General features: G+C 39.9%; 1 protein-coding gene across 2 annotated transcripts in view; it reads right to left on the bottom strand.

The window, feature by feature from the left end:
- Nucleotides 1-27,096, bottom strand: part of LOC134211630 (oxysterol-binding protein-related protein 9) — a 232,243-nt gene that overhangs the window by 30,761 nt on the left and 174,386 nt on the right. The window contains exons 7-8 of one of the 2 annotated variants that reach the window (XM_062688695.1): nt 26,956-27,063; nt 17,208-17,304 (exon numbers count right to left, since the gene is read on the bottom strand). In XM_062688695.1, the coding sequence (XP_062544679.1) occupies nt 17,208-17,304; nt 26,956-27,063 (205 nt within the window). The remainder of the gene's footprint in view (nt 1-17,207; nt 17,305-26,955; nt 27,064-27,096) is intronic. The other variant, XM_062688696.1, reaches the window with a different exon arrangement.

The following is a 27,096-nucleotide window of genomic DNA, read 5'->3' as shown; positions in this document are numbered from 1 at the left end:
CTTTTTGGTTCTCCAAAACGTTCTGGATTTGTTTGAATGATAATGTTTGAACTACTCGATCATTCCATTCCGTGAACGTAGTGGTTCTAAGCCCCAACAAAAAAGTCGCGGCTACATTCGAATGGATATTGCTTGACAAACACCTCCTTAGTCATTGTGCATCTGGTAGATACATTGATTCTAACTTAAGATCATTCTAGACAACATTGGATATCTCATGTTCGTGGAAATTAGGATTATATGATGAACTGGTAGAAACCTTGAAGAGAACTAGACATCGCTTTGGAGTACCTTGAACATCTCGTTATCAAGAAAATTAGGTTTACATGATGCACATATGTTTATTGAGCCGGCTTGGGAATATGCCGATGATGAAAATATTACCAAAACTAGATTGTGGTTGGATTACGACTGTGAATTTTGTAGTTCGATTTTCGGATTGGCTATCAGTCATGAATAATAGCGTTGACAATTTTATTTCATCGCCGACGTTTCGATCCAATGAGGCCAGAAACAATTTCCACCAAATCCATGACGAACACCCGTTTGAATATAACGATAACTAACAAATTGACTGCCATCGAGTCCTGAAGAAGATCCCATCCCTGGATCGAAACGTCGGCGATGAAATAAAATTGTCAACGCTATTATTCATGACTGATAGCCAATCCGAAAATCGAACTATTACCAAAACGTTGGTTTATGTGGTAGATACCATGGGCTGAGCACGAGAACATTTTGGAGAACCTTGAGCATTTCTGATTCCTGACAATAAATCACTAAATTTACGTTCAGGATTTCGGATGCCTAGATCTTCAGGGTGAAGTCAAACTTAACATCCGATATTTGTTTCTGTTAAGTTAAGATGCTGATGAACAATTTTGGTGGAAAAGTGGGGAGGAAGCTCTTTTTTTGTGATTTTTCACACCCAACTTAAACCATGTCTAATTAGTCCCGAAAGGGTTAACGGCCTAAACATTTGCGTATCTTGAGTGTATTCTGTAATTTGATTTAAATCCTAGCTACTCTGCTTGGTTTCTTCATAGGGATTCTACAGTTATTTACGTAAACAATTTCCCTTGGTTTTTCGATTCCCCTCCATCCATGTAAGATTACAAATGATTTTTTTATTTCTATAGTGCGTAAGAAAACAACAGACGAACTTTCCCCCTATCAGTGCTTAAGTAATATGTGTACGGCCCTATACCCAATATTAAAGTTTTACACTAATTAATTTAATTTTTTATACTTAGTATACGTAAAGGCTATACGTTTGCTTCAAAAACAAGTTTTTTGTATGAGGCTCGGATTCCCATAATGTTATACCGTGGATCTCCGGTAATATGATCGTTTTTAATTTGAACACTTTTTATATTGAACCCCGTTGGTCTGAACATCGTTCAAATTAAAAAGTGTCCAAACGTCATTATTTAGCACGTGGGACCGAGAAAGGAATACACTCAGTGAACTTATGAATTTTCGACAAATTATTCCACCAACAATGCTTCTTATACGCAGTTAGCTTTCCGTATATTCAAGCGTCGACGGGCGTGTGGTCTACATACCGGCCTCCCGACCCCGGCGTCCATGGTTCGAACCCAGTCTTTTTCACTTTACTTTTTTTCAAATGAAGATCATCATTCATAAGGCAACATATTGAAATTCTTACCTTGTGGCAATTTTTCATAAGGTGTTTGATTAAAAATCATACGTCCATTTTTCTTAGTGTAATGGAACATCATGAAACAGAAAGCACAATCAAAACAAAATAGCAACAAGAGCAGCCAGAAACCGGTTTGTTTGATGCTTTTTTTTTCTTTCTTTATTAATGAGGTTTTCAGCCTAGACGCTGGTTCACCTCTTCAATGTGAATAATTTACAGAGAAATAAAATTAGATATGAGAAAAAATATTGGTCTCTTTTAAGAATGCAATCAATTTTGTTTCTTCTTCTTGGCTGTTACGTAGGATGTCCGCTATGCTCGATTGAAGGTTTTGGTTTTCTCGCGATGATTCGTATTGAGGACAGTTAATGAGAAGGTGTTCGACGGTAAGAGGTACTTTGCAACCATGACATATTGGTCTATTCACGTTTGTTATGCAATGTGGGTGTGTCATCCTGGATAAGATTACCTGTTCCTTCCGCACATCACGGTCTCGCCATTGTCCGGTATCAGCTTTTATTTTCCTCAGAAAAAGTTCCCGATTATTCAGCCATTGTTGCTGCCACGATTGGTGAATGCTTCGTTGAATTGTTCGTCGAGCGTCGGGCCCTGGTACCAGTATGTTCCACATTCGGGAACCTCTTCCGATATTTGCTAATCGATCCGCTTCTTCGTTGCCCTTTATGCCGCTATGTCCTGGAATCCAGCAAAGAGTAATATTGGGTGAAATTATGGCTTCGATCTCTTGGATAATTGTATGCTTCTGTCGTGGATTTTCCAATGCTGTCAAAACGCTGGCTGAATCCGTTAGGATGATTGTTGGGATTCTGGCATTGCAGATGTTCTTGATAGCCAGGAAGATGGCTGCAGCTTCAGAGGAGAACACAGAAAACTGATCTGGCACCCTACGAGCTATGCTGAGGGTGTTGCTGTATATTCCTATTCCTACTTTCCCACCAGATCGAGATCCATCCGTAAATATTTTGATGTGATTATTGTATTTGGCATTGAGTAGTTCGTTGAGTATTGCGAAGGCTCTATTTGATGATTCTCCTGCTCGAACTATCCGCTTAATTGACCAGTCTATCTTAGGGTTAGGTCGATCCTATCGACGGTCTCCGACCCGATGGACATTAGCTATCGGGGGGAAATTCGTATCTGTCAACTCCCTAAGAAGTTGTTTCGCTTTCTCATAGACGAACACGTTGGAATTATCACCATAGGTTTTTTCAAGAAAACTAATAGCCCGATTTGCTGCAGTAATCGCCAGTAGGTAATGAAAGGGCAATGCACCAGCCTCTACACACGTGGACAACGTGGGTGAGCTGGGGAGTATACCGGAAGTAAGTTTGATAACCTTGTTATACGTTGGACTAAGGAGGTGTATCATTGCAGCATAGGAACGTATGGTGACTTCAAGTCCGTAGAGGAGTGTGCTGATTACAATACTGCGTCCAATGTTGTGAAGGGATTTCCGGTTACTAGTTTTGTGTCTGCCACTGATTGATTGGACTATGCGTAGTCTGCTCTTAATATCCTTTTTAACTGTGTGGAAGTGGGATTCGAAATTGCATCTTCGATCGAAGATTACCCCTAGGATTCGTATTTCTTTTTTATAAGGTATATGTTGTTGTCCGACAGTTACTGGATTGTTCCATGGGTGGTGTCGAAATGTACAGAAATGTGAGATCGAACATTTCTCAGCGGCCATTGTAAATCCTACCTGATCTGCCCATTTGGCTACAGCCCGAACTGCTGCTTGAAGCTTTCGTCTGATGATTTTCGGATGTTTGCCAGTTACTACGATGACGAAGATGAAAATACCATCTGGTAACTTTTCGAAGATGGAGTTCATGGCTATTAAAAAAAGGGTCACGGCCAATACAGACCCTTGCGGCACACCTGTTTGTTCTTCGAAGATTCTGGAACTTGTGTTGCCTATCTGCACTTGAAACGTTCGATCTTTCAAAAAACTCTGGATGAACTTTCCCATATTTCCTGTGATTCCCCATTCCACTAGCTGTTGCAATACAGCTGGGCGCCAAACTCTATTATATGCTTTTGAAAGGTCAAGCGCCGCCAAGTCTACGTGTAGGTTATTCGTTAACGCATCATCGATTGTTTGGCCTATCGAAGCAAAGTACGAACCAGTTCCTCTACCTTTGAGGAAAGCGTGCTGACGCTGGTCTAACCGATCTTGGAGTACTGTTGTTAATCGTCTGTTTACCATGCGCTCCATTATTTTAGATGCGCAGCAAGTAAGGGCAATCGGTCTATAGTCCCGGGGGTCGCTTGAACTGGTTTGGGCTTTTGGAATAGGGACGACCAAACTATGGCGCCATACCTACCTCGGGGGGGCAGCAGGGACAGCAGGGACAGCATGGACCATGTCCAAGGGCTTGACGACCCCTCCCCAGCTGTCTGCGAGTCAGGGAGAACTGCCTAGGGCGTGGTGGGATTTAGCAGTGGGCTCTGCTAAAATCCCTCCCAAAAAACCACAAGTGCCCGTAAGCGGACTCTATCAAAGCGACTGTGTGCCGCTTCAAAAGCACAAGCCCAGGGAGTGCCAATTGGCATGTGGAGTGTCCCTACTTCGGTAGGGTAGCGCGTGAGCTGCTTCGGCAGGGAGTGAGTGATCTGTTTGTGCTGAGGCAGGAGTGTCATAGCGCGTCACCGCTATTGTCACCTCGAAGCGCAGCAGAAGTCTGAGTATGGACTGCACATGCTAAGGTAAGAGTGTCGTAGCGTAGTATCGTTGATTGGTCCCTACATACCGCTATCGACACCTCGAGGCATGGCAGTGGAGTGTTAGAGTGAGTTGGGGAGTGTCCCTACTTCGGTAGGGTAGCGCGTGAGCTGCTTCGGCAGGGAGTGAGTGATCTGGTTGTGCTGAGGCAGGAGTGTCACAGCGTGTCGCCGCTATTGTCACCTCGAAGCGCAGCAGAAGTCTGAGTATGGACTGCACATGCTGAGGTAGGAGTCGAGGTACCCATCGACACCTCGAGGCATTGCAGTGGAGTGTTAGAGTGAGCACCCGAAAAAGGGTCACATGGAGCGAATGGTCTTTGGAGAAGCTGCTTCGGCGGCAGGGTAGCAGTGGGTTGTACCCACACACCTACAGTTGTGCACATGTGGTGCATGGGGAGTGTCCCTGCTTCGGCAGGGTAGCGTGTGGTCTGCTTCGGCAGTGGTGTGATTGATCTGCTCGTGCTGAGGCAGGAGTGTCGTAGCGTAATATCTGTAGGCCCAGGCAGTTACCGCTATTGACACCTCGAAGCGCAGCAGAAGTCTGAGTATGGACTGCACATGCTGAGGTAGGAGTCGAGGTACCTATCGACACCTCGAGGCATTGCAGTGGAGTGTTAGAGTGAGCACCCGAAAAAGGGTCACATGGAGCGAATGGTCTTTGGAGAAGCTGCTTTGGCGGCAGGGTAGCAGTGGGTTGTACCCACACACCTACAGTTGTGCACATGTGGTGCATGGGGAGTGTCCCTGCTTCGGCAGGGTAGCGTGTGGTCTGCTTCGGCAGTGGTGTGATTGATCTGCTCGTGCTGAGGCAGGAGTGTCGTAGCGTAATATCTGTAGGCCCAGGCAGTTACCGCTATTGACACCTCGAGGCATGGCAGCGGAGCGCCCGGGAGAGCATCCAAGTAAGACTCAAATGGAGTGAATGGTGTGCGAGCACCCAAGTCAGTCTCGCATAGGACGAGTGCCTGTGTGAGCGGTAATGAGCGAGTACGCTTAGTACTGCCATCCCCCCAGAAGTAGTACTGCGAGGTAGTTCCTGGGGGAAACGATGGTGGAGCCCAAGGGAGTTTAGTCGGTATTACCGGTATGGTCGAGTCCGACACTCCAGTACACTTCCGTGTGATAGTTTGGCAACTACAATGCACGTGTACTGGGTTAGTGTGTAAATGCATTCTCCCTTGTAAAAAAAAAAAAAAAAAAAAAACCTATACCTCGTGCTCTTCTTTTTCCACTGAGTGCGTTCACTCTCCTCCACATTTCTGTGATTGATTGGGAGCTGTCGAAGCCATCTAAGAAGTCTTCCCACGATTGTTGCTTAGCTTCCCTGATGATATCTCTGCATTCATTTCGGAGGCGTTTGTATTCGTTAACAACTGCTTCAAAGTCTGGATGGTCTTTAGAAGTTCGTTTACGTTTTCGAAGGGCCTTCCTTCGGGCTTTCACTGCAGCTTTCGTTTTGTCGTTCCACCAATGCAACGCCTTTTTTCCTGGATTACTTCCCGTTTTTGGAATATTGGCATTTGCAGCTTCGAGAATGAGGTCACAAAGCTTTTCAGGATCGTAAGTGCTGTCGCAATTAACTAGAGATGAGATATCTCGCTCGAAGTTCTCCCAATTACCATCATCTAGCCGCCATCTTGGGCGCCTCGTCGTTTCTGGTGAGGAGTGTACGCTGCGTATTTCGATGGGATAATGATCGCTACCCATTAAATCTGGGAGGATGGACCAGTTTAGAAGAGAGATTATACTACTACAGGTCAACGAAACGTCTATGCATGATTGATATGTGCCTCGAGAAAATGTTGCACTTCCATCGTTAAGTACAATTATGTCATTTTTTTCAACTACTTGTAGGATTGTGACACCTCTCCTGTCGGTTTTAGATGAACCCCAAGCATAGTGGTGGCTGTTGAAGTCTCCAAGGATGATGTATGGCTTTGGTAGTTGGTCAATCAGCTTTTGCAGCGTAGTTTCAATGTCACTGGTGCCGTTCTGCGGCAGGTATAAGGACACGACAGTGTGTTGGAACGGCCACTTCATTTTAACTGCAAGTGCCACAAGTGGAGTGTCTAGTTGTACTATGATATGGGGGAGTGATTTTAGCACTGCAATTGCCACATTTTGGAAACGAGTTGAACCTGCTTTAACGTACCATTTGTACTGCCCTTTGAGAATACGGTCCAGATTATCTGTTTTATGACAGTGGATTTCTTGTAGCGCCAGCGTTTGTGGTGGGTTTTCATTTGTTAATATTTCCAGGTCGCTTAGGTTGTTGAATAGTCCATTCATATTCCACTGTAGTGACAGTAAAGTCCCTTCATGATGATTTGTTGATGAATTTTGTGTAGACATTGGGGATCCTATGGATTCGCAATGTTGGGCTCTACGCGGCGCTGGCAAGGTGTGCGCAGTACTGCTGGTTGAAATTGGTTGAATCTGGATGTATTGCTCGATTGCTGGATTGTCCCGCCCTTTGTATTGAGATATGTTTGTAGTCCGGCTGGTTGAAGGTGTCTGATGAATCTGGAAGAGTCGATCGTACTCGGCAGAGTTGGAGAGAACTGAGGCTGGGAGCGGTAATCTCTCGGTAGGGGGTATCACTTCTTCGGATTTGGCTTGATGAATGCACTTTGTGGTCTGTCCGGCCAACGGAGCGGAATAATTGAAGAGACGGATAATTCCAATTTTTTAACGATTTATTGACGGTTGTTAAAAAATTCCTATAATTGGATAAATCAGTTTCATACAGGCCACATTGAGTTGGTCCTACTTACGTTTAGTATATCACGTCACGCTTTTCTACCGTCCTATTTCCCTGAACTATTCGTTAGCTATAAACCTAGTAACTATACAGAAGCTTGATTAGCTTTAATTGTTTTTGACCGAATTATTCATAAGGCTTACATTGAATTCATGTATCCAACATGTGTGTAAACTAGGGTTATAATTGGTTGGTCGGGTCACCGTTCTAGAATTCAGAAAACTATAAAGAAATTCAAGAAACTAACTTAGAAATTCAAGCATACGCTAAAACATCGAGGTTTTACAAGTTAGAGATCTAATTACCTCAAGATTGTAGTAATGATTAATAATAATATAGAAATATATAATTTTAGGAATTGAGATCGCATAAACTCTTGTTTTGGCTAGAATATCCCACTACTTTTTCTTCTTGCTCTCATTCATCGTTCCCTTATCCTCAACTGACGTTCAGTGTCTGTCATCGTTTGACTGATCCGGGTTTGAAGAATGATCGTTTAGATGCGAGGGGTTAGAAAGCGAATCGTTCTGGTGGACCGGCGCGACCAGGGGTCGTAACACTTCCCCAGGTACACCAGTGCGCTGGTTAACGACTGTTTCGCGGAACACATCCGGAACAGCAATCTTTGTTGAGGGACGCTCATATACTCCTGTAACGGTCTGTACTGCCACCGATCTCACTTGACCATCCTTCGCTTGATTTACGGATATTACTCGACCCTTCGTCCAACAATTTCTGGGAAGTTCTGGATCTACTACAAGCACAATATCGTTCACCTCAATTGGTTTGACATTGGTTAACCACTTCGTACGTTTTATCAGTTCAGGCAAGTAGTCGCGAACCCAACGTTGCCAGAAAAGGTCTGCTTCCCTTTGTCACTCACGCCAAGTTCTGTGCAGTATCATAGTTCGATCATCCAAACGCGTAGCTGGTTTAAGTCCACTAGATGATCCTAAGATAAAGTGATTTGGTGTAAGCACCGCCGCGTCGGGGTCATCCAAGGGAACATGCGTCAAAGGACGTGAGTTGACGATGTTCTCTATTTCAGCCAAGGTGTTGCGTAAGACTTCATCAGTCGGGTGCCGAGTTGGTAGCATAGCTTTCAAATTCACTTTTACCGTCTGGATTAGCCGCTCCCATGCACCTCCCATATGAGGAGAGGCAGGTGGTAGAAACGTCCATGCTGTGTGTTGACTGGTTATCTCCTTGATGACATTCTCTTGATCCATACCTTTCAAAGCTTCGTTCAGTTCCTTGCTGGAGGCAATGAAATTGGTGCCTCTATCACTATATATTTGAATTGGCACCCCTCGTCTTGCCATAAAATTTCTCAACGCCAAGATACATGAGTTTGCATTTAGAGAATGAGCAATTTCTAGGTGAATCGCTCTGATCGTTAAACACGTTATCAGGACTCCCCAACGCTTTTCATTTCTTCTTCCTACTGTCACTACCATGGGACCAAAATAATCTATACCAACGTATGAGAAAGGTCTGGTATATGCAGCCAGCCGAGCGCTTGGAAGATCTGCCATCATTGGAGGCTTAGGAGTTGCACGATCGTTTCTGCACTTCTGACAATCCGATTTGATTTTTCGAAACAATCCCCGTATTTTAGGAATCCAGAATACTTGCCGCAGTTCGTTCAAGACAGTTTCATGATTACGGTGATTGTACCGCCGGTGGTAATCTCGTACAATTAACTTCGATATATGTTGGTCTTTGGGAAGTATTATCGGATTTTGTGCGTCGGAGCTAGCATACTCACATGCACTTATTCTTCCACGCATTCTCAGTACATGCTCGCCATCTAGGAATGGATTCAGAGTGAATATGGAGCTAGATTTCGGCAACTTCTGATCACCTGCAGAGTTCGATAGAAGCCGTATTTCTTCCGAGAATGATATGTTTTGCGCCTGTCGATAAAGCATGTTAGAAGCATGTAACAATTCATCTTTGGTCAGAGGTCCTGTGTAGCGTTCGACGCTTTTTGCCTTCCGGCGGATATTAGCGATGAACCTGAGTACCGTTGCAGCGGTGCGTAATAAACGATTCCACTCCGAAAATCGATCCACTTCGAACCAGGACTGTACGGTTAGCTTGTGATGACATAGATTAGCTCGTAGTTCTTCTTTAGTTGTGTTGGTATTGAACGGTTCACATGGCCATGTGTCTGCTGGGTTCCACAATAATTCAGGTCCTCTGATCCATCTTCTCTGGCTGCCCAATTCAATCGAACGTTTCCACTTCGTTGCTTCGTCGGCTACGTTGTCCTTTGAACAAATCCATCTCCAGCTGACGATTTCCGTTGTATCCAATATTTCGCTTACCCGCCAGGCGACGTATGGAGAATATTGACGATGGTCAGAGCGTAACCAACATAAAACATCTCGAGCATCTGTCCAGAAGTATCTCTCGTTGATTTTATCGACAAGGCTTGCGATATTGAGTTGGCAAGTCTGGTACCGAGCACAGCACCTTGTAGTTCTAACCTTGGGATAGAAACAAATTTTATGGGCGCTACACGAGATTTGGCGCCGACGATAGCGCACTCTATTGTGTTGCCTTGTTGGAAACGTAAATAAGCAACTGCCGCATAGGCCAGCTCACTGGCATCCACAAATGTGTGGAGCTGTATTAGTGTATCCGAGTTAATCGTTGTCAGTGACCGATAGCAACGAGGAATGCTTATCTCTTGCAATCTCTGAAGTATTCGTAACCATTGTAGCCATTTCTCATTTAGGTCGTCTGGTATCTCGTCATCCCATTTTACTGCAGAACGCCAAATCTCCTGGAATAGTATCTTGAGTTGAACGAGTATGTTCGATAACAGGCCCAGGGGGTCGTGGTCCTTCGAGCCGGATGAACTAACAAAACGTACAAAGTGGTTTATCAATGTCAAACCAATTGAGGTGAACGATATCGTGCTTGTAGTAGATCCAGAACTTCCCAGAAATTGTTGGCCGAAGGGTCGAGTAATATCCGTCAACCAAGCGAAGGATGGTCAAGTGAGATCGGTGGCAGTACAGACCGTGACAGGAGTATATGAGCGTCCCTCAACGAAGATTGCTGTTCTGGATGTGTTCCGCGAAACAGTCGTTAACCAGCGCACTGGTGTACCTGGGGAGTGTTACGACCCCTGGTCGACGCGGTCCACCAGAACGATTCGCTTTCTAACCCTCGCATCTAAACGATCATTCTTGAAACCCGGATCAGTCGAACGATGACAGACACTGAACGTCAGTTGAGGATAAGGAAACGATGAATGGTAACAAGAAAAAAGGTAGTGGGATATTCTAGCCAAAACAAGAGTTTATGCGATCTCAATTCCTAAAATTATATATTTCTATATTATTGTTAATCATTACTACAATCTTGAGGTAATTAGATCTCTAACTTGTAAAACCTCGATGTTTTAGCGTTTGCTTGAATTTCTAAGTTAGTTTCTTGAATTTCTTTATAGTTTTCTGAATTCTAGAACGGTGACCCGACCAACCAATTATAACCCTAGTTTACACACATGTTGGATACATGAATTCAATGTAAGCCTTATGAATAATTCGGTCAAAAACAATTAAAGCTAATCAAGCTTCTGTATAGTTACTAGGTTTATAGCTAACGAATAGTTCAGGGAAATAGGACGGTAGAAAAGCGTGACGTGATATACTAAACGTAAGTAGGACCAACTCAATGTGGCCTGTATGAAACTGATTTATCCAATTATAGGAATTTTTTAACACACTTAGTATGTCGATGCCGTCTGTCTAATACTCTGGGTTTATGGGGATGGTTAGCGCATGGAGATCCATAGATCGCTGAAAAAGTTGATGAGACTGCAGAGGATGTTCGCGATAACTTGTTTAATGTACTTGCCTGGGATAGCAGGCCCCCCACACCTACTACCTTTGGAGATTCTTCACTTTCCTGGGGTGCTGCTCCAATAGGTTTCGGTGTGGGGAAAAGCCTAGGGTTTACAAAAAAAGTGTTGTCGGTCCGGTTATTAGAGCTGCATGTCGCAATACTGGATTGATGTTGAGTTGCTGTTGGGTCTTCGAAGGCCGCTCTGAGGGCATCTTCGTCTACGGGTTGGGGTATTGCGTACCGGACAGATTCTCCGCTCAGCTGCGCTTCCACTTCCGGAAGTGGAAGGGGTACTGCACTTTCCCCACTTCCAAACCTTCCTTCGTTCGTGCGGTTGTTTTCTGTATGATTTTGGTTGTATTGGATGTATTTTGGTGGTGAATTATACTGTTGAGAGGGTTATCACTTATCGGTGATGATTCACCATCTGAGTCCAGAACTACTTCTTCTTCAACATACTCAATAATTGAGTCCAGTTCAAAATTTGTGTTGGCTTGCTTCGTCGTTTTTTTGGGAGGTGATCCTGAACCATCTGGGGAAGTAGTGTAGACATTTCTCAGTCGTCTTAGATGTCTTTCTTCTCTCTTAGTTTTCTGTTTCGTTATTCCTTTAACGTTACTTGGTATCTTGGTGACGGGTTTATGCTGATTTTCCGCGCTAAGGGCGATTCCAGACGACGATGCTGACAGTGTGGAGATGGAGGACTGCAATGTTTCTACAATTAGTTCAAGAGACTCTAGTTGCGCTTTTTTGGAATGTAGATCCTCGAGAAGTTTGGCAATTATTTCATCCTTCTTCCTGCTGTCTTCGAGTAACTTAGAAATTGAATCATCTTTCTTCTGGTTTTCTAACGTGAGTTCTTCGAGTTTAGCGACGTCTGGATTAGGTTGAGCGGTAACTTGTGCATATGTTCCACATCCTCCTTCGATTCTTCTCCTAGCTTCTGGATACGTTAAATTTTCATCTACTTTTAGTTTGACAACGGCTGCCTCTTTTTGATAGACGGGACATTGCCTGTTTCCGGGGCGGTGTTCACCCTTACAATTATGGCAAAATGCTGAAATCTGGCAGTCCTCATTATCGTGTTCGGCAGAGCAGTTGCTACACCTTTTTGGGCCCGGGCATCTCTGCCTGGCGTGACCGTACGAAAAACAGGAGAAACAAAGAAGCGGGTTCGGGTAGAAAGGCCTGGTTGGGATACGCAAAAGTCCGATTTTTACATGGTTCGGGTATGTGGTTTGGTTGAACGTCAATACCAGGGCTGAGGTGTTGACCAATTTGCCGCTTACGTTCTTCGTTATCCTTCTGACATGATTTACATTTTGATGACGCAATTGCTCCAACAGTTCGTCTTCAGTGTAGTTGATAGCATCAAATGATGATATGACACATTTGCTGATGTTGAGCCGCGGGTGTGGGATAATTGAAATCTCTGTGCCGTCGCATAACGTTGTCGTGTTCAGCAATTTTGTTACATTTGCCTGATTTCTAATGCGGAGGACATAGCGCGAACCACGATCTTCGCTTTTCGCTGATTCGATCCCATTATTGCCTACTACCGATTCGATGCTGTTTCCTATAAGGACCGGGTCTGCCGGCAGTGCTGCATTGTCTTTCCCTGTCATCAGCAGCACAGTTAGTCTACCGAATTCGTTTTGTGGGTCCATGAAATTTGGAAATCGAGGACCCGCAGACCCTCCGGGGTCGCCCCCGTAGGGTGTCATATTCTTCTTACCGATTTCACTAGTCCCGGTTTGTTTTCTTCATACGCCGTGGTTGAATTAATCAGTAAAGGGCAACAGTCACCTGTTACCTACCCCAAGTAGCAACCAAATTACAGCGAAGCGTTTTCTGCTCGATGATAATCGTTTTTTAGTTTTGATCCCACGTTCGTTGTTATCAACAGTGCGTATGTCCGTATATTGCGGTGGTCACTCCGGTCACTCAGAGATGAACAACAGGCAGCACTAACACAGTGTAGCTTTTTATCGACGCTTGTTTTTCTAATATGGTCGCTTATCGTACACTTGTGAAATACAAGTGGAACCGATTTTGCGAACCACTAAATCTCCTGAAGCAATTGTCTACTTCGCACGACCTATTAAGGCGTTCGGTCTCAATTATGTGCCCGGCCGAGCAAAATGTGTTTTTTTCGCGGCGGGATACGCTAATTGAAGATTAACCGTAGTGAAGGAAACGCGACGTGTTCACGAAACCGTTTTGATTCATACACTGTTGTTTGATGCTGATAGAGTAATCATAAGTTCGAATTGAAAAGTGACCCCGTAAATACACGGGACTGACACTTGTATACCTCCACCACAGTTCATTTCGTAGCCAACATAGAAAATTCCGCACTGACAGCCATAAGAAGAATCATGGGAAAGAAAGAGATAGACGCGTTCCACACTGACAGTTCCATAAACGACAAGCAGAAGAAACGAGACTGCATCTACACTACGAAAACACAACCAAAACATCAGACCCCTGCGTAAATATGAATGAGGTACCGTTCAAATTATCGGGGGTCCACGGTATACGAATTGACTCACCTCTATGAACGTGTATATGTGTGAGTATGTGTGTGAGCAAAAAAAAATACTCACTGTTTTTTAAGACCCTTATTCCAAACCGCTGTTGTTGCATTCGACGAGAGATCCTGTCTTTCGCACTATGGGCTTAAAAGTTATTTTGAATCTAGCCTAACTTCTGAAAAAGGTCTGAGCAAAAATGCGTAGGCAATTTAAAAAAAACAACTTAATTCACCGAGTGGTGATACTGCCTTTCTCGAATTTAGCCAAGACACCAACCTTATATGGCGCTTATATAGTTCGATTACATTTTCTTAATAACTTTTAAACGCAGTGGTCGATCGTTATCAAATTCAATAGTGATCAACACGGCTTTGCTCCCTGTCGGATGCAACTTATTGCGAGAACATCGGTTAGGAATTACTATATGAAAAAGTGGCTAATGTTTTTTTTTTTAATTTTCGTGTGCACACTCACACACACATACACACGGACAGACAGACATTTGTTCAGTTCGACTAGCTGAGTCGATTGGTATATAACATCATGGGTCTCCGAGACTTCTATAAAAAGTTCGATTTTGGAGTGAAATGATAGCCTTTCGGTACAACTTTGTTGTACGAGAAAGGCAAAACATCCGATCGCTTCGGTGTCTTAGGCAATATTTGAAATGGGGTGAACCGGTCAAGGGCCGAAAACCTCATTAATAAAGACAATAAAAACAAAATGTTTGAAATGATGTTTTGGTAAAAAAATATACATTATGTGAATTCTACGATATTTTTTTCTTTTTTGATATGGTCTAATGCATAGGTTACTATGTTTTGAACAATTCGTCAAGATGAAGACAGTGAATTCCAATGCTCCTGTAAATGCCCTATAAGGGTATAGAAATCGAGAGTTAAATTCGATTCAGACAGATTTTAGTAATTTAATAAAAAAATGAGTAGTTCCCAAAATTTCAGGTAAATAAAAAATAAAAATACCATTGAATTATGATTTTTTAGCAATGAAAAAACTATACAGGTGTACCAGTAATAGTGGTAATAGTGACAGGTCCAAATTGTTTAATTCGTAACAAATGATAGGAATACATTTCCTGTGATGTAAATATATTGCTCTTTTTTACTTTTCGGGAAAATGGTGTTGATTCTTCAAAATACTATTTTCTTTTCGAAATCGCTTCCTCCACTATATGGCACATGGACAAGTAATAGTGGTATGTACTAGTTAACTTCTGTTCTATAATAGTGAATCCCATTGGTTTCTTATGGGATTCAATAATATAGGAACGCCACACTATTACTGATGCAAGAGAGCAAAAAAGTTAAGGTAAAATGATGTTTTCCTATATTTTCCCGGAAAATTTCAAATATTTTTTGAACACGTTCACCTATTATAAACAAGCGCTATGCTATGAAGTAATTTTTAAAATTGAAAATGTTAAAATTCCAGTGAAAATCAAGTTTCTACTATTTCTGGTACACCACTATTACCGGTACAGCCACCCCAATTATTACAAATTTATATGTTCCTGATAGATGATGACAAAACATATTCAATAGTGTAATACAGATTAGATCTTAGATAAGAAATTTTTACAATTGTAGATTTAAGTGATGAACTTTGTAATATCTTAAAAATCAGCTTTAAAAAAAAAAAATTGTAGATTTGCTTCAAACGATCTGGTAAACTGTTGAACAGCTTAGAGTCAATTATTGACATTCGTCATTGACAGAGTATGGTGGCTACTCTACTCAGACATAGGTTGCTGCAACGTCATTGAAATCAAGAAAGGATCAATAAAAGGGATACTCAAGACGAATGAGTGCCCAAAATTTGTTGTCCTTTTCAAGCTTTTCTTTAAATCTCAACGGATTTTCAAGATGTTTTTATCACTGAAAAAGATATGCCTTCCAAAATTCCAAATATTAGAAAAAAAAACATTCAAAAAACGGCCTCTAGAAACGCAGGAAGAAAATGAACAGTGCGTGTTGATATTAAATGATTCCAGTTCTAACGATTTGAGAATTGTCTTGTCTTATGTTTTTGTCGAATCAAATCGATTGATAATAACTTCGGGAAAAAGGCCTATAGCCTATAGTTCTCTTGCGAGCCCTTTTTACAGTTCTATATATAATTTGTTTTATGAAAGTTATAAACAACAGCGTGAGTGTCTATCGCGTACAAATCTGATGCAAAAACGTAATATACGACATTGAAATCATGTCCAGCATGTCCAGGGTATCATAGATCGTTAGTCCGACGAAGCACATTATTAGTTTTGTTGTGATCTCATTTTTTTTAAATAAGATAAATCACTCATTTCAATAAACACAAGAGCACCTGCGGGCCTCGTACATTGCGTTCCTCAATCGTCTGTGACGAGTGGTTCAGCTCAAGGACAAAAAAGATGAACTTTACCCATGAAGTTAAAGGTGGTATGTTTTATTGTGAAATCCAATGAAATTTAAATGAAATAGTTTTATTTTGATCAATTTGTCTGTTTATTCTAATGACATATACTGTAACATATCAATTTCGATGCAAATCAACATTAGGTGCGAACGAAAAAAGGTAAAATAGGTGCTCAACATCAATCATACCAAAAAGATTATAATTTTAAAGGTTACATAGATTACAAACCTTTAGTTTCATAAAAATAAATCATTTTGGACTAGGTATACATAAATAATGTGTCGTTTAAAACGATGAACCCGCGGTAAGGTTCGCTCGGTGAAATTTATGAAGTCCAACCTGTATTTACATACAGATCAGAACTTAATCACACAGCAAATAATTTTGAAAATTAAACGACGTGTTTAGTCCAAAACTCAATTAAATTTGACTAAATTTTACAAGCAAGCACGGTTTAATAATAGAACAGTAAGATCGATTGAATTTTATGTTTATTTGCATGCTTCAAATATGTGCATGAAAATACATTTAAAATCACAACATATTTTATCTGTGCAGTTTACGATACGTCATAAATCGACATCCAATTAGCATTATAAAATGGACATTGGAGCAATATTACATAGTTATTTTTCAATAGAGTTCTCATCAATTTTTGTTCAACTCCTCTATATTGTGATTTTTTATACCTTATCAAACAAACTTTTACTTATTAATTCTCGCTTCCTTGTTCGTACTTATAGGGATAAGTTGAAAAGGTCTCGATCGTTTTTGAGTGAGGGAGTGGATGCCATAGTTTGTAAAACTGATTTTCTTATCAATTGTTTAATGAACAACACTGACAATAAATTAGTGCCAATAAATTTAACGCTAACAAACAGGTTCAATATACAGCCCTGTGTTGCTTGTTCTGAACACACCTGCAACAAAACGGCGAGGATAAATGCCGCAAGGAACGCGAACTTGATGCGCATAACGCAAAATATTGCCAATGTTGTCATACAGAAACTACTACCGCTGAAGTGCCCTTAAACGGTCCGTCTTATTACATTACTATTCATAGCTCACGAAACGGTTCGTTCGTCAAAGCATCTAATGCTGATAGTCGCAGAAATTGATATAATTATGATTATTATTACTACTGAGGCTAAGCACTCTCCATGTCCATGTCGTGTCAGCATGACGGTTTGTTTAGATAGAGAACAACGTGGAAAAAAGCACTTACCTTGTCGGACTGTTCAGCTGACTAGAGGTGAATGGATCATCGTTTGCGTCGAAGAAATCGTCCTCTCCCTCCGAGCTGGAGTAAGAAGTTTCCGGAACTGTGGAAAACATTGAACCCTTGATTAGCATGGATTTTCGACACTTGGTCAGAACATTTCGAGCGAGCAGCAAAATCCACAACGTTGCGAGGGCGCCGCAGAACAGAACACATGCACACTCCAATATTTACAAATTTTCGCGGATCGGAGAAGAAGATTAACAGCCTTCAAGAAAAGCGTATTTTTTGGCTTTTTGTTGATCGGTGGAGGAAAACCTATTGGTACGACCACCTAAGGATGTGATGACTGGTTCTTTCCGCAGTGGAGAAGAAGGTACTGGAGAGCACGAGTGTGTACAGTCGAGCATGGCTACGTACTACCACTACGGGCCTAAACATAGACAAACACATGCTCGTAGCACAGCACGTGATTCTGTTGGGGAGAAAATGCGAAACGGTCGATGAGAGCAGGGTGGAAAACGTGGGAGATGGCTCCATACGACAGAGCAAGACATTTATGCTATTCCGTACAGTTGAGAGTTATACAAAGAACGTACCCAAATTTATTAAAACAGCTGTCAATCCGTTAAAATTTTGAATGTGTTTGTTTATTTTCAATAGCCAATATTTCGATAGTTAAAATTTGGTGTCATAGGGAATATCCTATTTCCATTGTTTTAATCGATATATCGTGTTTCATTAATCGTTAATGATATTTTCATATTTAAGTACCCAATCATTCTAACTCTAGTTTCGCAGAAAATGCGGCAATTGTGCTTAATCAATATCATGTTATTGAGCTTGAGCTTGATGGACCGCTTGTAGTTCCTACTTAATTATTACCAGATCAGCTGTTTTTTGATTAAATGATTAGGTTCTATGGTAGAGGATCGTCTTAGGTTGGCAATGTGACAAAAGGAATTATTCTTCTAATTGGATGTAGAAACACGCTTCAGTTCGTTTCTTCTTCCAGCACTACTAGTGCCAATAACTACTTGTTACTAGTTACTGGAGCAATGGAATAAGGAATAAAATAAAGACTCCCCCTAGACAAATAGATTTTTTTCCATAAAAAATAGGAAAATACCAATAAAGAAATCAAAATATGAGCAATAAATACATATAAAATTTCCACAAATAATGCAAACTTTCCATAAAGAATTAAGAATTTTGCACAAAATAAAAACAAATAAGCAATTATAAAAGAAGTAATTTCTATAAATAAATCAAAATGGTCCACGGAAAAAAATACTGATTTCCCATAAAAAAAATCATTAATAGCAATAAACAATTACAAAATTTTCCACAAAATAAATATTTTTTTCCATAAAAAAATCAGAATTTTTCACGAAATCTGTATAATAAAAATGCAGCGTTAATTGCAAAGTTAAACCAAGGTAGTAAACCAAATCCTGTTTGACTCTGGTATAGCTTTGTGCACAAATTACGTAACGCAAAAAGATCGTTCTCATATAACAACAAGTAATGTGTGACCAGACTCCCCCTCCTTTAATTACGTAAAGTACAGTGAGACAACCTCCTCCCTATTACCCAATTATTATAAACACATCACAAAAAACCGTTATTGTTATTTTATTGTTTTTATTTTTTTTAAATTTGATTAGTTTGCTAAGCAACGATTCATAAACTCCCTCTCTCCCCTACATATGTCACAATAAGTAACGGTTGCTGAACCCCCCTCCCTCCCCCTCAATCGTTACGTAATTTGTGCACAAAAGTCTATTAAGACAATATGTTAAGAAAAACCTCCAAAATATCGGAATTGCAGTCGATCGATCATCATACTTCTTCGGGCAATATTAAAAAAGTCCTTGACAAATTACTTCAGGAATTCTTTCTGAAATTCCACCAGATTTTTTTTTTGAATATTCACCCATGCAATATTTCATAAATGTATCCCGAAATTCATTCACAAAATCATTCTTGAATAACTTGAATATTTCTTTCGGAATTACCTCCAGGAATTAATTAATGAAGTTTTTTCCTGATGGCATAGGGTAATTCGCCAAATGTTGAACGGCTAATTTCTTCGCCTAAGGTTGAACGCACGTGCATTTCTTATGGGAGTTCAACAATAGGCGACAAAATTAGCCGTTCAACATTTGGCGGTTTCCCCTACTTCATAAATTCCTAAAGAAATTCCATACGAAACTCCTATAGGTATTCATTCAGATTTCCTCCAGTAGGTGATGCATTCTGAAATTCCTCCAGGAATTGCTTCAAACATTCCTTCGAAAATAAATCCAGAAATTCTTTCGCAATTTATTTGAAATTTTCCTCAGGAGTTTCTTTGACACTTCCTCCACTAATTATTTAAGAAATTTCTTTAATGAAAACCATAGGACATTCCTTAAGAAGTTCTTCTGGGAATTTCGTGAAAAACTCGTCTAAGATTTTTTTAAGGAATTGGGGGGTTCCTTCGAAAATTAATCTAGAAATACTTTCAGAAATTCCTACAGGAAATCATTCGAAAATTATTTCAGTTATTTCTCCGGAAATGTCTAAAGGTATTCCATCGGAAACTCTATCAACTCAGAAAATATTAAATTTGATGGGTCAGGTGCCCTATCATGGCAGATCTTCGTGCTTCCAAGTTTTCTTAATAATGTGCTGGATCAACTAAAGCAGCTGCTCCCTTTTAAGCCCAAATCTGACGTAATACATAATTGACATACAGGGATGATATTTAAGTCGATTGTTCGTTATAAGTAAGCGAATGATCGGCTATTGCTTCATCATTATGCGTGCTATGGTTCTCTCAACTCAAGGCTAAACGCATATATCGTTTGATTCAAATCCTGAACCGAGTCATATTCCGAAAACTCGTTATATGGAGATGTATATGAAACATTTCGCTATTATTGCTTGAGCTTGATTGCAGCCCGTAGTTGCTACTCCATTATGACCAGATCAGCTGTTCTTGCACAGAGAACCAACAGATGTTTTTGTTTGGGACAAGCGCACTCATCTTCAATGTACAAGGTACTGGTGATCTCATTTGTTAGGTCTTACTGGCGCCTGCAACGTCAGAACCCAAGTAACATTTTAAAATTTATCATGCTCTATAAGAGGTTTTCATGACCAGTTGCTAATAAAACTAATAACTCCACCAAAACCTCTTCCTAACATCATTAAGATAGCCTTCCGGCCTAATGGACCAATCTAGAAGAAGTTATTAAAACCGTATTAAGAGTAGTAATAAAACGGCAATAAAACATTGTATTGAATTTGTTGATACTCTATAAGAGGTTTTCGTGACCATCATAAGAGTAAAAATAAAACTGTTTCAATTTTGGATTAAATTTATTGTCATTCCATTGCCTTTGTTTTTATTTTCACTAGATAACAATGTCCCCTGATGTGTGGAAAATGAAGCTTCTGATTTTACTTGTAATGGTTGATGTTGAAAATGAAGTATTGTTTAAGTAGTTCATACAACAGAATGACATGCGCAACCAAATTTATCGTGAATATTGAGTTTGTAGAAGCTTAAAATCAACGCGCCTCGAAATTATCGAATAATCACATGAAAATAGGAAATTAAATAATTTTCTAAACTGCTCAAAATATTTCAATTTCAAATAGTTTTCAATAAAGCAACTGTGCTTCTATCAAAAAACCTCTGAAATAATTTAATGCCACTAATGAATAATCAATTTGATCGTAATTGATGTATTTTTTCAATCACGGCTATGACGTTGATCATTATTTCAACATGGCGACATTCCTTTTTATGAAAACAAAAAATCTGACGATAAATAGCTCAATGGCTTTTGTGATAACCTCAATAATTCTCTTTGGTTACTTCATGACCGTTTTAAACTTGTTATAAAACTTTGTCAAGATTACACTTCCCTACAACAGATGGCCTTCGGGTCGATAACACGCAGCCTAGTGGCTGAGACGGGAAACACTTTTTCGTCCTACGGGCAACGATGCCAAATCTGTGGAAATTAAAGCTCTCGGCAGATTTGCGGATCCGTATAAGAAATTTACGAATGCTAGTAATTTCCTGAAATTAGTGAACCTGCTAATTAATAATAACCTAACCTAAGATTCCCCATTCGTATTTTTGGTGTAATTTGTAGGAATCAGATTTGTGTGTATGTTACAAGGACAAATTCTTTAACCAGGAGCACATTAGTATGAGGAAAAATGCAAAAATTATTTTCTCCTTAACTTTTTTAGAAATCGGAAACTCGAAATCATCGTAAATTAAAATGATTCTTCATCGCATCGGCTTTTCATGAAAAGCCGCAAGTCAATTAAATGCATATATTTAATAGCATTTCACATTTATGTGTCTCATTTTCCAAATCTAAATGAAAACTATTTTTTTTAATTTGGCAAATGAGAAGCATCTTAAGTTTATCAGACACACATGTCACTCACATTATGTCGGTACAAATATGCTAACCTCATTTTGTGTCTTATTGCATGATTCACGTATAAGCTATACAGCAACACTGCTTTCCAAATTCAAAATGGCGAATAGATCGAGTCAAGTTGAGTAGTTTTAAAGCAGTGACCCAAACTGGTTTTATGACGCATATGAAAGCAATAATAAAACTTCAAAGCTAAACACAGTTTAGTTTCAAAACATGGTTTATAAGAGTTTTATGGATATCTCAAGAGTGATATAAAACTTTTGTTCGTTGGCATTGTTTATGACCACCATAAAACAAAAGGCTTTAATTATTCCCACAATTAAACCTTATTAAAATTCATATAAAACCCAACGGTCACAGAATTGTTACTTGGGAATGCAAGTCAATGTAGGGAAGGGGGAGGAAATGATGATTTAATCACTTGCAAGCCTCTGATCATACGGAATTTATTGGAATTTTTGGGTTAGGTTCGAGAGGCAGAGGTTCGTCTTGGTTAACGAGCTACCAATGTATAGATAGAAGAAAACAACTGATGGAATTTCTAATTAGATGTAGGAAACGAGTTTTTTTTAGTTTATTTCCAATTCTAGCAGCTACTGCTAGAATAATCAAGTTGAAGGTATAGGGATAGAAATGGAAACGGTATGGAAGTCCATTTCCAGTTCTAGCGATTGCTAGAACATGAGAAATATAGCGAAAGATAGAAGAATGGATAGAAGAATGGAACGGGCCTAGGATTGAACCCACGGCCTCATGCGTATGAGGCAGAAACAGTAGCCATATGACTACCAAGCCCGTTTCTAAAACATTTCGCTATTATTGCATTAATAAACGAATATTCTCGGCATACAGATCAAGGGCATTATAAATGCCCAACAATGAGAAAACATTGCAATTTTGCATTTTAGTGCATTAAAGGTGGTGATATGAATCAAAGTGTTTGAAATTTAAGATAATTTTTACTATGCGTGTTCGGTATTTGAAACAAAGTTTAGCAGAATAAAATCATTCAGAATTGATAGTAATCTATATACATAAAAATGAATTACTATGTGTCTGAACCTTATAGACTCCGAAACTATTGATTCGATCGGCGTAAAAATTTGTATGCAGATGTTTTTGGGGCCGGGGAAGGTTCTTAAGATGGTTCGAGACCCCTCCCCCCTTTGGAAAGGGGGCTCCCATACAGAAACAGAAACAGAAACATAACTCGAGAACTAATCAGAGAATAAAACGAAACGAAGTTCGTCGGGTCTGCTAGTAATCAATAAAATATGATTATCAAACGCTTTCGCTACCCGATGGAAACAATTGATCTACTAAAATATTCTAATACATGTGCTATAAAGACCTCCGAAGTAAAAAATGTGCTTAAGTGTTCGGAATATGAATTAAAACGGTACATTGCACATAGTGGGCATTAGCGCAGTTTTGTGCAATGTGCTATTGACCTATTGACAGTCAAATAAAACCTCCGCTTACTGCCTTCTCTTTTTGTGTTGGATTCGTTTTTTCGATGTATTTGCTACACATTGCCGTTTTCTGTTGAAGCGGGAATCAAGCACCGAAGAAAGCGCGATTGGACGTGTTTCGATAAGGACGCCGTGGGTGAGTAAAAATGCACGTTTGATCGTGTTTTTATCAGCACGCAGAAACATCGCGAGTTCATTCGAAATATTTTGTTCTGGTTTGTGTGATCGGTAAGTTAATTTATCGTGTTTTCGATTGCCATGCCTTTTCGATAATGAGGGCCGTAAGTAGAATATTTCCAATGCAATTAATCTATCCCATCCCATAAATCGCGAATCCAGATACAATATCCTTTGTAAGTAATACAATACCATATGCTAAGACAATCGACGTCTTATCTTATCTTATCTAGTAGCAATGAAAGTCGGACTAATAATCCTTCTCTTCCTATTTGATCGTGAGGACGTGGCCAGCGCCGTTATTGACTGCAAATATTTGAGCTTCCGTAGCGTGTACATTGAGAATGGGTATGTAATCGCAAGCCCCATTCTCCCACAAACTGTTGGCACCGCTAATCCGCTGGTATCTTTTACCCTCTCGTCCAACTTTCTTTCAGCATCCCTTTCAACTACCGAGCTACGCATTGCTATGATATTTTGTGAATTCGTGATGCTGTAAAATCGCGCATACTAACTACGAGTCAATATTCGGCTTTCTGAAGGACCTCACATCTAAAAAATAACGAAGGAGGAAGAGAAAAGAAGAATGAAGAAATAGTGAAGAAAAAAGAAGCAATAAGGATGAAGGAAGAAGCAAAAAAGGAGAAGGAAGAAAGAAGAAGCAGGAAGTGTGAAGGAAGAGGTTCCTTCGAACTTTAAACTTTCGACCTTTTCCGCCGCATATTTGTGCATATTGCAAGAAAATTTGAAGTAACCTTTTTGGTGGATTTTCCTCAATTAAACATTAAGAAATAAATTGAGTTAATCTAGAAACAATTGACCTTTCCCGCCAATCGATTCTTTATTTTATTTAAGGTCAACTTTCCCAAACAACCCGTATTCTTAAAATTTTAACCAAAAAATCTAAAATGCTGTTTCTCAAGATTGGCCTAACATTTGGCCGTAAATAAGTCTAAGAATTGACTAAGACAATAAAACGAGACATAATTTTTGACGGGAAACGGCTTTTATAAAGCTCTATACATTTCTTCACTTTTCATCGGATGCCAAAACTGGATCTGGGTTACGAAAAAACATCGAGAGTGTGCTTCTCTCCAAACATCTTTCTGTTTTTTTCACTCTATTGACAGTATGTATGCTTTGCCTTTCTAGTACCAAAAGGTGTGACGAGAAGGCTATATACTTAAAAAAAAGGAATTTGAGATAGAAGATTCGAAGGGCCGACTTGTGTAGCTTAGCTTAGCTTAGACTGACTGTACATGCCAATGGTTGCTACTCTGTGACTGTTACCAGTTACCATCAGAACTGGTGTAAATTCCACTACGATCCAAGTGAACAGAGGTTGGGATTTATCACATATTCTCGAAGTACACGAATCAGCAGCTTACAAATCCAGATCAAAAACGGCGCCGGTCAAGTCCTTACAGTCAGTTGAGAAATGAGAGGAATATTAGTGTGTAATTATTGGTGCTACTAGAAAATATAATCTCCACAATTACCACAGAAAAGAAGTCGTGTTGGGTAGCGTATATTAACTGAAGCATGAATCGAGTAATCATCAAGGAAAATGATATAGTCGATGTCACATTTTTTAATGGGAATGAGCCTGGTTCTGAAACTACGACCTCCTGCTTGTAAGGCAGAAGCGGTAGAAACTAGACCATCGAGCGCGTCCTAAAAGCGTGCAATCATGTACTAATTTATTTACCCACCGTCCGCATAAAACATAAATCCGGATTTCGCGATTATTCTGCGTCCTAATACGATATGAAACACAATCGATCTCGCATTAATTAATTTGCTTTCCGACCGCACTAAACAAAACCGATTTTGCACTAATTAATTTACTTTTCGATCGAACAAACCAAAAATAAACACCAGGATTTCGAGAAAATTCAGCGTCCGATATGAAACACGAACGAAATTGCACTAAATAATTTACTTTTCTGCACAAAACAAAAATAAACACTCGGGTCTCGGACAAATTCTGCGTTCGATATGAAACACGATCGATCTTGCATTAATTAATTTGCTTTCCGACAGCAAACATAAAAAGTAAACACAAGTAAAAGTAAACATAAATAAACACTCGGATCTCTAAAAAGAAATCAGCGTCCGATATGAAACACGACCAATCTTGCACTAATTAATTTATTTTTCGACCGCACTAAACAAAAATAAATACCCGGATCTCGGAAAAAATCTGCGTCCAATATGAAACACGATCGATCCTGCACTAATTAATTTACTTTCCGATTGCAAAATTCAGCGTCCGATATGAAACACGACCAATCTTGCACTAATTAATTTATTTTTCGACCGCACTAAACAAAAATAAATACCCGGATCTTGGAAAAAATCTGCGTCCAATATGAAACACGACCGATCTTGCACTTCGAATTTGTGATAGGAGAACCGGATGGCCGACTGTCTGACAACACATACACACAGTGTGCCAATAATTGATTAATTTTTTGGGTACTTATGCTCGCAGCAAATTACAATCGATGGGGAATCATGTTCCATTGTTTTCTATTAAAAATGAATAAAACTTCAAAAACATTTTTTATAATGAACGCGAAAGGCACTATTACAACTGTCACTCATTAGTCATTTTTTTTTAAATTTGAAAGCATCATAAATACGCGCCTTATTGCTTGAATTTCACTTTGTAAATTTATTTGCAGAGGTGAGCCAGCCAAGGGCTGAAATCCTCTTAAATAAGGACAACAATAATAATAAATATTAATTTAATTTGAATTAAAACTATGTGCACCCTGACAATTAGAAATGCGATGGAGCATTTGGCCAAACAAGTTATTTCTTCATCGACATCATGACTAGATATTCCCGCTTTGGGATAACTATGTTTGGAACGGCAGTTTTGTTTGAAAATTTCTTAGTTTTTTTCAAGTTTGTAATTATTTGTGCAAATATCATATACAGTGATGGCTTCAACCTCGATTCAAAAAATTACCATTATTGATTTTCCTACAAGAAATATCAACCAATCAGCGTATTAATTTGATTGTTTACCTTTACGTTCTCTGTATTATACCTTTATTGAGAAACTGTATGACTTTTTTCAAATGTGAGTAAGGTCGATAAAAATACTTTATAAAATGTCTCCCCCCTCGGATTTTTTGTTCAAAAATAATGATTTGAGGGGACAACAGTAGAATCTCCGGAAAATTTCGAGGATTTTCTAAACATTCATTAACAAATCCGAGGAGTTTATATTTTTTCATTTTAGCTTTTATTTTTTATTAAAATCACCGCTACACCCCTCCCCCCCCTTGCCTTCAAGAGACCAGCAGGGCATAATTTTTATTAAATATTTTTAACGGCCTAATTGTAAAAAGAACAAAGCATTTGAACGGCAATTATGCGAGACACTGTCGAACTGTTATGTCTAGAATGAAAACCCATCAGTGAAAAACTGCAAAAGGAAAATTAACGTTTGTTTGTATTTTGCAACGTGTACGACCTCTCCGGAGTATGGAACACAAATCGTGATTCGGGGGAGAATTTGCACAATCACACGCCATCACACGCATACCAAACTGGGACTGTTTCCGCCGGGCACCCACCAACAACAACATGAACAGCTGTACAGCGAGGAAAACCGGAGAGAAAATGAGTGGAAAAACGTACCAGCAATTGAAGAATGTGTGATATTGCTGCGTCGCCGGTTTTCTCTGCATTCGGAGCCGACTTCTATGCCAGTCTGCACCAAGCCGGGCGTCGAGACGGACACCAAGTCTGTGTTTAGATAGAGGAAACGATACGGGTCGA

Source organism: Armigeres subalbatus, chromosome 2 (assembly GCF_024139115.2).
Source record: "Armigeres subalbatus isolate Guangzhou_Male chromosome 2, GZ_Asu_2, whole genome shotgun sequence".
Lineage (NCBI taxonomy): Eukaryota > Metazoa > Arthropoda > Insecta > Diptera > Culicidae > Armigeres > Armigeres subalbatus.
Note: the sequence above shows the minus strand (reverse complement) of the source record. Positions and strands in the feature narration are given on the sequence as shown.